Consider the following 12,415-nt stretch of genomic DNA (forward strand, 5'->3'; position numbering starts at 1 on the left):
GCTCTGTTGTGCACCGGGGCCTCCCACTCTTTCTATTCTGGTTAGAGCCAGTTTGCGCTGTTCTGTGAAGGGAATAGTGCACAGCGTTGTACGAGATCTACAGTTTCTTGGCAATTTCTCGCATGGAATAGCCTTAATTTCTCAGAACGAGAATAGACTGACGAGTTTCAGAAGAAAGTTATTTGTTTCTGGCCATTTTGACCCTGTATTCGAACCCACAAATGCTGATACTCAACTTGTCTAAAGAAGGCCAGTTTTATTGCTTCTTTAATCAGAACAACAGTTTTCAGCTGTGCTAACAATTGCAAAAGGGTTTTCTAATGATCAATTATCCTTTTCAAATGATAAACTTGGATTAGCTAACACAACGTGCCATTGGAACACAGGAGTGATGGTTGCTGATAATAGGCCTCTGTACGCCTGTGTATTCCATAAAACATCTGCCGTTTCCAGCTGCAATAGTCATTTATAACATTAACAATGTCTACACTGTATTTCTGATCAATTAGATGTTTTTTTTAAAGGGAAAAAAAATACATTTCTTTCAAAAACATGAACATTTCTAAGTGACCGTAAACTTTTGAATAAAAATATATACACACACACACACACACATTATTGGACTACCCTCTATCCCCCAGGTTTGAGAAACAAGGACAGATAGCCTTGTTATTTCACAAGATGCAGCTACTGCCACCCACTTACTGTGGGTGGCAGTAGCTAGTAGCACGGTAGTTTGCTTGATCGTGAAGTCTGAGCCGACGAAGCAAAGTCAAGTAGCGAAGATGGCGGTATCGGTGTTTCCCTGTGTGCGGTTGCGGTCCATCGGGGACGCGAACGGAGAGATCCAGCGACACTCCGAGCAACAACCCCTGAGGTTGGAGGTTAAAAGCACCCCAGACACGGCTCTCCTTAATCTCTCCAATAGTAAGTAGCTGCTAAAACCAGCTCCCGGCGTATTGATTATCCGCTAGTTAGCTAGCGCTTCCTGCCTTGTGGTAGGTAGCCCGAGAACCATTCACGATGCTAGGAAGAATGAATAGGATTCAGTAAAGCGGCGGCTAACCAACTTTAGCATCTTGCTAGCTAGCTAACCAGGTAGCATTTCACTGTGATGGGCCGGTGCGTTGGCATAGCACAAGTTTACCCAAAATGTGTTTTTCAAATCGAACTAATGTTGCTGTTGTAGAAATTGGGTGGTTATTACCAGAATATCGATACAGTACATATAAAATATCATTTTATTAACGTTATGAGATAGCCTAGTTCACTAGCATGCTAAGTTTGAGGCTGGCTATGCCTATACATCTAGGTGGCTTTGTCCTGTAGCTACAAGTCTTCATTGTAGAGTAACGTTAGCCCGTCAGTTAGCCTGGAAACCCGACGTTGAATTTCACTGAATTTGATGTTGGGCATAATTGAATCGTTGTGATCAGGAAAGTTAACTCCCTCGACCTCTGCAAGCCAGAATGTTGAATAAAAATATGTTTTAACTTACTTTAACCGTGCGGTTGGTCCATTAACAATACAAAAAAGTATAATTAAATACACTTTTCAAAGTACTAGGGTGTTAAAATGTCTCTCGCATGAAGCATGTGCACAAGATGAAAATAGAAGCCTGCGTGCTTGCCAAGCTCTTGCACCTGTTTACATGCTTCTGCAGATGCTTCTGTTGAAGCACTGATAGTGACATTTTAACTCCCTACCAGTGCTTTGAAAAGTTGGTTTAATTCTACTATGGAAATATTGTGTGTGTGTGGCTTTATCTTACCTGTCTCTGATGGTTTGTCAACAGGCGATGAGACCTCAGTCTTCAAGTGTTCGTTGTCCAGGGAAACGGAATGCAGTCGTGTGGGGAAACAGTCATTCATCATCACACTGGGCTGCAACAGTGTCCTGCTACAGTTCTCCACACCTGCAGGTAGGCTGTGTGGATGTTTACAAAAGTTGTGCAGTGATTGCCTCATCGGTGGTGATGTTCAGTCTGTTTCTAAGTGTGTGTGTGTGTGTGTGTGTATAGAGTTTACTTCCTTCTATAACATTCTGAAGAGTTGCCGGGGCCACAATGCAGAACACTCCGTCTTCAGTGACCGGACAGAAGAGTCCTCTGCTGTGCAATACTTTCAGGTGGGATGCACACACACACACACACACACACACACACACACATCTGCGCTGGACTACTGTGAGTCCAAGGCAGTTCCATCTAATCCAACTCTCACACAGTAGTGTAGTGGAGGTGTAATGCAAGTAAACACAGTTTACACATCGTCTGCCAAAAAAATGCATTGAAAGAATAGGAAGCGTTACTTTTTCCACCGCGACTGGCGATCAGTTTACCCACCTATTTTTTTTATCACACACAGACACACACACAGCGTTATCAAGTCTAAAAGACATTGGAGATAACTGCTGAATTTTGACTGATTGGCCTCTGAATGACCTTTGCCTTCTCCCTTGTCTCCCTCTAGTTCTATGGCTATCTCTCTCAGCAGCAGAACATGATGCAGGACTACGTTCGGACCGGAACCTACCAACGTGCCATCCTTCAGAACCATGTTGACTTTAAGGACAAGGTACCACACACAGGCACAGACACACGGTGACTGATTTTATGTGTGCTACCAATCCAATGATCTGTGATCTCTCCCTCTTCCCCCCTCTTCCTCCTCCCCCTCTCTCTAGGTGGTGTTAGATGTGTGCTGCCAATCCAATGATCTGTGATCTCTCCCCCTCTTCCTCCCTCTCCCTCTCTTCCTCCCTCCTCCTCTCTCTAGGTGGTGTTAGATGTGGGCTGTGGTTCAGGTATTCTGTCGTTCTTTGCGGCGCAGGCCGGAGCCAGGAAGGTCTACGCTGTGGAGGCTAGCACCATGGCCCAGCATGCAGAGGTAACACACAAACGCTGACCACCACACGCTGACCAGCACCACCACACTGACCACCACACTGACCAGCACCACCACACTGACCACCACACTGACCACCACACTGACCACCACCACCACACTGACCAGCACCACCACACTGACCACCACACTGACCACCACACTGACCACCACCACCACACTGACCACCACACTGACCACCACACTGACCAGCACCACCACACTGACCACCACACTGACCACCACACTGACCACCACACTGACCACCACACTGACCAGCACCACCACACTGACCACCACACTGACCACCACCACCACACTGACCACCACCACACTGACCAGCACCACCACACTGACCACCACACTGACCACCACCACCACACTGACCACCACACTGACCACCACCACCACACTGACCACCACACTGACCACCACACTGACCACCACCACCACACTGACCACCACACTGACCACCACACTGACCAGCACCACCACACTGACCACCACACTGACCACCACACTGACCAGCACCACCACACTGACCACCACACTGACCAGCACCACCACACTGACCACCACACTGACCACCACCACCACACTGACCACCACCACACTGACCAGCACCACCACACTGACCACCACACTGACCACCACCACCACACTGACCACCACACTGACCACCACCACCACGCTGACCACCACACTGACCACCACCACCACCACACTGACCACCACCACACTGACCACCACCACACTGACCACCACCACCACACTGACCACCCACCACACTGACCACCACCACACTGACCACCACCACACTGACCACCACCACCACACTGACCACCACCACCACACTGACCACCACCACCACACTGACCACCACACTGACCACCACACTGACCACCACACTGACCACCACACTGACCACCACCACCACACTGACCACCACACTGACCACCACACTGACCACCACCACACTGACCACCACCACACTGACCACCACCACACTGACCACCACCACCACACTGACCACCACCACCACACTGACCACCACCACCACACTGACCACCACCACCACACTGACCACCACCACCACACTGACCACCACCACACTGACCACCACCACCACACTGACCACCACCACACTGACCACCACCACACTGACCACCACCACCACACTGACCACCACCACCACACTGACCACCCACCACACTGACCACCACCACACTGACCACCACCACCACACTGACCACCACCACCACACTGACCACCACCACACTGACCACCACCACACTGACCACCACCACACTGACCACCACACTGACCACCACACTGACCACCACACTGACCACCACACTGACCAGCACCACCGACCACCACACTGACCAGCACCACCGACCACCACACTGACCAGCACCACCGACCACCACACTGACCACCACCACCGACCACCACACCGACCACCACACTGACCACCACCACCGACCACCACACTGACCAGCACCACCACACTGACCACCACACTGACCACCACACTGACCACCACACTGACCACCACACCGACCACCACACCGACCACCACACTGACCACCACACTGACCACCACACTGACCACCACACTGACCACCACACTGACCAGCACCAGCACACTGACCACCACACTGACCACCACACCGACCACCACACCGACCACCACACCGACCACCACACTGACCACCACACTGACCACCACACCGACCACCACACCGACCACCACACCGACCACCACACCGACCACCACACCGACCACCACACCGACCACCACACTGACCACCACACCGACCACCACACCGACCACCACACCGACCACCACACTGACCACCACACTGACCACCACACTGACCACCACACCGACCACCACACCGACCACCACACCGACCACCACACCGACCACCACACCGACCACCACACTGACCACCACACCGACCACCACACTGACCACCACACTGACCAGCACCACCACACTGACCACCACACCGACCACCACACTGACCACCACACTGACCACCACACTGACCACCACACTGACCAGCACCACCACACTGACCACCACGCTGACCACCACACTGACCACCACGCTGACCACCACACTGACCACCACGCTGACCACCACACTGACCACCACACTGACCACCACCACACTGACCACCACACTGACCACCACACTGACCACCACACTGACCACCACACTGACCAGCACCACCGACCACCACACTGACCACCACACTGACCAGCACACTGACCAGCACCACCACACTGACCACCACACTGACCACCACGCTGACCAGCACCACCACACTGATCACCACCACCACGCTGACCACCACCACGCTGACCACCACCACGCTGACCACCACCACGCTGACCACCACCACGCTGACCACCACCACGCTGACCACCACCACCACGCTGACCACCACCACGCTGACCACCACCACGCTGACCAGCACCACCACGCTGACCAGCACCACCACGCTGACCACGACCACCACCACGCTGACCACGACCACCACCACGCTGACCACGACCACCACCACGCTGACCACGGCCACCACACAGACCACGGCCACCACACAGACCACCGCCACCACACAGACCACCGCCACCACACAGACCAGCACCGCCACCACACTGACCAGCACCACCACCACACTGACCAGCACCACCACCACACTGACCAGCACCACCACCACACTGACCAGCACCACCACCACACTGACCACCACCACACTGACCAGCACCACCACACTGACCACCACCACCACACTGACCAGCACCACCACACTGACCACCACACTGACCACCACGCTGACCACCACCACACTGACCACCACCACCACCACACTGACCACCACCACCACCACACTGACCAGCACCACCACACTGACCAGCACCACCACACTGACCAGCACCACCACCACGCTGACCACGACCACCACCACGCTGACCACGACCACCACCACGCTGACCAGCACCACCACGCTGACCAGCACCACCACGCTGACCACGACCACCACCACGCTGACCACGACCACCACCACGCTGACCACAACCACCACCACGCTGACCACGACCACCACCACGCTGACCACGACCACCACCACGCTGACCACGGCCACCACACAGACCACGGCCACCACACAGACCACCGCCACCACACAGACCACCGCCACCACACAGACCAGCACCGCCACCACACTGACCAGCACCACCACCACACTGACCAGCACCACCACCACACTGACCACCACCACCACCACACTGACCACCACCACCACCACACTGACCACCACCACACTGACCAGCACCACCACACTGACCACCACCACCACACTGACCACCACCACACTGACCAGCACCACCACACTGACCACCACCACCACACTGACCAGCACCACCACACTGACCACCACACTGACCACCACGCTGACCACCACCACACTGACCACCACCACCACCACACTGACCAGCACCACCACACTGACCAGCACCACCACACTGACCAGCACCACCACCACGCTGACCACGACCACCACCACGCTGACCACGACCACCACCACGCTGACCAGCACCACCACGCTGACCAGCACCACCACGCTGACCAGCACCACCACCACACTGACCACCACCACACTGACCACCACCACCACCACACTGACCACCACCACCACCACGCTAACCACGACCACCACCACGCTGACCACGACCACCACCACGCTGACCAGCACCACCACGCTGACCAGCACCACCACGCTGACCAGCACCACCACGCTGACCAGCACCACCACACTGACCAGCACCACCACCACACTGACCAGCACCACCACCACACTGACCAGCACCACCACCACACTGACCAGCACCACGCTGACCACCACCACCACGCTGACCACCACCACCACGCTGACCACCACCACCACGCTGACCACCACCACCACCACCACACTGACCACCACCACCACGCTGACCACCACACTGACCACGACCACCACCACGCTGACCACGACCACCACCACACTGACCACGACCACCACCACGCTGACCACGACCACCACCACGCTGACCAGCACCACCACGCTGACCAGCACCACCACGCTGACCAGCACCACCACGCTGACCACCACCACCACCACGCTGACCACCACCACCACCACGCTGACCAGCACCACCACCACACTGACCACCACCACCACCACACTGACCAGCACCACCACCACACTGACCAGCACCACCACCACACTGACCAGCACCACCACCACACTGACCAGCACCACCACCACACTGACCAGCACCACCACACTGACCAGCACCACCACACTGACCAGCACCACCACACTACCACACTGACCAGCACCACCACACTGACCACCACCACCACGCTGACCACCACCACCACGCTGACCAGCACCACCACGCTGACCACCACCACCACGCTGACCAGCACCACACTGACCACCACCACCACACTGACCACCACCACCACACTGACCAGCACCACCACACTGACCACCACACTGACCACCACCACCACACTGACCAGCACCACCACACTGACCAGCACCACCACACTGACCACCACACTGACCACCACCACCACACTGACCAGCACCACCACACTGACCACCACCACACTGACCACCACACTGACCACCACGCTGACCACCACCACACTGACCACCACCACCACCACACTGACCAGCACCACCACACTGACCAGCACCACACTGACCACCACCACACTGACCAGCACCACCACACTGACCAGCACCACCACACTGACCAGCACCACCACACTGACCACCACCACACTGACCACCACCACACTGACCACCACCACACTGACCACCACCACACTGACCACCACCACACTGACGGTACGAGTGTCGGTTTGTTTCTTTTGCTGTGATGTATTTTTATTATGATTGTTGGTGATAAAGCTGTTGTTAATTAGACTACACTGAGAGGCCTCCTCAACCACACGCACTATCACACACACACCCTACCTCACACACACACACACCCTAACCCTGTGTGTGTGTAGGTGCTGGTAAACTCCAACGGAATGGGGGATCGTGTGGTGGTGATAGCAGGGAAGGTGGAGGAGATCTCTCTACCAGAGCAGGTGGACATCATCATCTCTGAGCCCATGGGATACATGCTCTTCAACGAGAGGATGCTGGAGAGCTACCTGCACGCCAAGAAGTTCCTCAAGCCCAATGGTGAGGGAGGGAGGAGGGAGGAAGTTAGAGAATGCTGGGGAGCTTCCTACATGCCAAGAAGTTGTTAAAGCTGAGGGAGGGAGGAGGTGATTGATGAGGGAGGGAGTGATGCATGAGAGAGGGTGGGAGGGATAGAGGATGAGGGATGGATGAGAGAGAGAGAGAGAGGGAGGGAGGGATGGATGGAGGAAGTGATGGATGGGAGGGAGGGATGACGGAGGGAGGAATAGAGGAAGTGTGGATTACAGAGGGAGGGAGGGATGGTGATGGATGAGAGCGGGAGGGATAGAGGAAGTGATGGATGGGAGGGGGATGAGGGAGGGAAGGATAGAGGAAGTGATGGATGTGGGATGGTGATGGATGAGAGGGGGGAGGGATAGAGGTGATGGGAGAGGGGAGGGATAGAGGTGATGGATGAGGGGAGGGATAGAGGTGATGGATGAGGGGAGGGATAGAGGAGGTGATGGATGAGGGGAGGGATAGAGGAGGTGATGGATGAGGGAGGGAGGGATAGAGGAGGTGATGGATGAGGGGAGGGATAGAGGAGGTGATGGATGAGGGAGGGAGGGATAGAGGAGGTGATGGATGAGGGGAGGGATAGAGGAGATGATGGATGAGGGAGGGAGGGATAGAGGAGATGATGGATGAGGGGAGGGATAGAGGTGATGGATGAGGGGAGGGATAGAGGAGGTGATGGATGGATGAGGGAGGGAGGGATAGAGGAGATGATGGATGAGGGAGGGAGGGAGGCATAGAGGAGATGGATGAGAGAGGGAGGGAAGAATAGAGGAAGTGAGATGACGGATAGAGGAAGTGATGGATGGGAGGGAAGAATAGAGGAGGTGATGGATAGAGGGGGTGATGGATGAGGGAGGGATAGAGGGGGTGATGGATGAGAGAGGGAGGGATAGAGGAGGTGATGGATGAGAGAGGGAGGGAGGGAGGGATAGAGGAGGTGATGGATGGATGAGGGAGGGAGGGATAGAGGTGATGGATGAGAGGGGGAGGGATGCATACAGCCCAAGGGTAAGATGGAGGGAAGGATGGAGATGGAGAACAGGAGATATGGAAGGAAAAAAAGAGGGGATGAGGAAATGCAATTAGTAAAAAGGTGTATACAGGTGTTGCTGACAGCCCTAACCCTCTCTCCTCTCCTAGGTAACAGCCCTAACCCTCTCTCCTCTCCTAGGTAACAGCCCTAACCCTCTCTCCTCTCCTAGGTAACAGCCCTAACCCTCTCTCCTCTCCTAGGTAACATGTTCCCCACTTTAGGTGACGTCCACCTGGCTCCCTTCACAGACGAACAGTTATACATGGAACAATTCACCAAGGCCAACTTCTGGTGAATAACCTTTCACTTCATTTTTTACCTTCATTTAACTTCTATGGGCTAGGTGGGACGCTAGCGACAAAAACAACAAAATGTCATAATTCAACTTTCTCAAACATACAACTATTTTACACCATTTTAGGAGACTACATAGACAAAAATAATCACACAGCCATTTTCCAAGCAAGGACATGTGTCAATAAAACCCAAAACACAGCTAAATGAAGCACTAACCTTTGATCTTCACCAGATGACACTCCTAGGACATTATGTTACACAATACATGTATGTTTTGTTCGATAAAGTTCATATTTATATCCAAAAACAGCATTTTACATTGGCGCGTGATGTTCAGAAAATGTATTCCCACCAAAACGTCCGGTGAATGTGCACATCAATTTACAAAAATACTCATCATAAACTTTGACAAAATATATAACAATTATTTAAAGAATTATAGATGGACTACTCCTGGATGCAACCGCTGTGTCAGATTTTAAAATAGCTTTACGGAGAAAGCACATTTTTCAATATTCTTTGTACATAGCTCAGCCATTACGGCGAGCTATTCAGACACCCGCCATATTCTCTTACCTTTGCTGATCTTTGTCAGAATGCACTCCCAGGACTGCTACTTCCACAATACATCTTGTTTTTGTTAAAAATAATCCATATTTATGTCCAAATACCTCCCGTTTTGTTCGTGCGTACAGATCACTTATCCAAAGGCATAACCTGCGAGCGCGGAACGAGAGACAAAGTCAAAATGTTCCATTACCGTACTTAGAAGCATGTCAAACGCTGATTTTAAACAATCTTTATGGTATTTTTTACGTAAAATTGCGATAATATTCCAACCGGACAATAGCATATTCATTCAAGAAGAAAAAGGAGGGGCGCGCTCGCGGGACCGAGCATATCCTATCCCTTTGTTGCCAGGCAGACCACTCAGTAACTGAGCTCCTATTATCTGCCCCATGACAGGAAAATGCTCAAACCACTTTCCCCCACAGACACTGTAGTTTCGATAGAGAATCAAAAGAACTACAATTCTCAGACTTTCCACTTCCTGCTTGGAATTTTCTCAGGTTTTTGCCTGCCATATGAGTTCTGTTATACTCACAGACACCATTCAAACAGTTTTAGAAACTTCCGAGTGTTTTCTATCAAAATCTACTAATAATATGGATATTCTAGTTTCTGGGCCAGAGTAGTAACCTGTTTAAATTGGGTACGTTTTTCATCCGGCCTTGAAAATACTGCCCCCTAGCCCAGACAGGTTAACAAGCTACAGTCTAACTCTTAATTATGCAACTTCTGGTGAATAACCTTTAACTTTATTTACTATATTATTAAAGCTTCATTTTTACCTGGAAAGTGTTGTGGGTGAGGAGAGTGAATTCACCAGGCCTTTGTTACAACTATACAAAAATATTTAAGCCACTTCCCACGGTCTCTCTGTCTCTCTGTCTGTCTGTCTGTCTGTCTGTCTGTCTGTCTGTCTGTCTGTCTGTCTGTCTGTCTGTCTGTCTGTCTGTCTGTCTGTCTGTCTGTCTGTCTGTCTGTCTGTCTGTCTCTCTGTGTGTCAGGTATCAGCCATCGTTCCATGGTGTTGATCTGTCATCACTGAGAGAAGCTGCAGTAGACGAGTATTTCAGACAACCCATTGTGGTGAGACTCTCTCTCTCCCCCTCTATCTGGTTCTCATCCTCAGTCCTCTCTCTATTCTGTTTCTCATCCTCAGTTCTCTCTCTCCCCCCCTCTCTCCTCTCTCTATTCTATCTGTTTCTCATCCTCAGTTCTCTCTCTCTTCTATCTGGTTCTCATCCTCAGTTCTCTCTCTCTAATTCAGTATGCTTTAATGGCATGATTGACAAGGTGAGTGTTGCTGAAGCCAAGTGACTCAACAATTATCAAAACAACTAATAGTAGCTATAATTTAAAATACCTATATATACATACAGTTGAAGTCTGAAGTTTACATACACCTTAGCCAAATACATTTAAACTCAGTTTTTCACAATTCCTCACATTTAATCCTAGTAAAAATTCCCTTTTAGGTCAGTTAGGATCACCACTTTATTTTAAGAATGTGAAATGTCAGATTAATAGTAGAGAGAACGATTTATTTCAGCTTTTATTTCTTTCATCACATTCCCAGCGGGTCAGAAGTTTACATACACTCAATTAGTATTTGGTAGCATTGCCTTTAAATTGTTTAACTTGGGTCAAACGTTTCAGGTAGCCTTCCACAAGCTTCCCACAATAAGTTGGTTGAACTTTGGCCCATTCCTCCTGACAGAGCTGGTGTAACTGAGTCAGGTTTGTAGGCCTCCTTGCTCGCACACGCTTTTTCAGTTCTGCCCACACATTTTCTATGGGATTGAGGTCAGGGCTTTGTGATGGCCACTCCAATACCTTGACTTTGTTGTCCTTAAGCCATTTTGCCACAACTTTGGAAGTATGCATGGGGTCATTGTCCATTTGGAAGACCCATTTGCGACCAAGCTTTAACTTCCTGACTGATTTCTTGATGTTGCTTCAATATAGCCATGGAATTTCCCTTCCTCATGATGCCATCTATTTTGTGAAGTGCACCAGTCCCTCCTGCAGCAAAGCACCCCCACCCCCGTGCTTCACGGTTGGGATAGTGTTTTTTGGCTTGCAAGCCTCCCCCTTTTTCCTCCAAACATAACGATGGTCATTATGGCTAAACAGTTATATTTTTGTTTCATCAGACCAGAGGACATTTCTCCAAAAAGTACGATCTTTGTCCCCATGTGCAGTTGCAAACCGTAGTCTGGCTTTTTATGGTGGTTTTGGAGCAGTGGCTTCTTCCTTGCTGAGCGGTCTTTCAGGTTATGTCGATATAGGACTCGTTTTACTGTGGATATAGATACTTTTGTACCAGTTTCCTCCAGCATCTTCACAAGGTTCTTTAC

General features: G+C 51.7%; 1 protein-coding gene across 2 annotated transcripts in view; it reads left to right on the forward strand.

The window, feature by feature from the left end:
- Nucleotides 1–687: 687 nt before the first annotated feature.
- The window catches only part of LOC106564271 (histone-arginine methyltransferase CARM1), a 25,864-nt gene continuing 14,136 nt past the window's right edge, over nt 688–12,415 (forward strand). For both annotated transcript variants that reach the window (XM_045690796.1, XM_045690797.1), the window contains exons 1-8: nt 688–927; nt 1,796–1,921; nt 2,021–2,127; nt 2,472–2,576; nt 2,778–2,888; nt 7,966–8,143; nt 9,395–9,485; nt 11,063–11,144. In XM_045690796.1, coding sequence (XP_045546752.1) covers nt 786–927; nt 1,796–1,921; nt 2,021–2,127; nt 2,472–2,576; nt 2,778–2,888; nt 7,966–8,143; nt 9,395–9,485; nt 11,063–11,144 — 942 coding nt within the window. In that variant the 5' untranslated portion in view covers nt 688–785. The remainder of the gene's footprint in view (nt 928–1,795; nt 1,922–2,020; nt 2,128–2,471; nt 2,577–2,777; nt 2,889–7,965; nt 8,144–9,394; nt 9,486–11,062; nt 11,145–12,415) is intronic.

Source organism: Salmo salar, chromosome ssa12 (assembly GCF_905237065.1).
Source record: "Salmo salar chromosome ssa12, Ssal_v3.1, whole genome shotgun sequence".
Taxonomy (NCBI): Eukaryota; Metazoa; Chordata; class Actinopteri; order Salmoniformes; family Salmonidae; genus Salmo; species Salmo salar.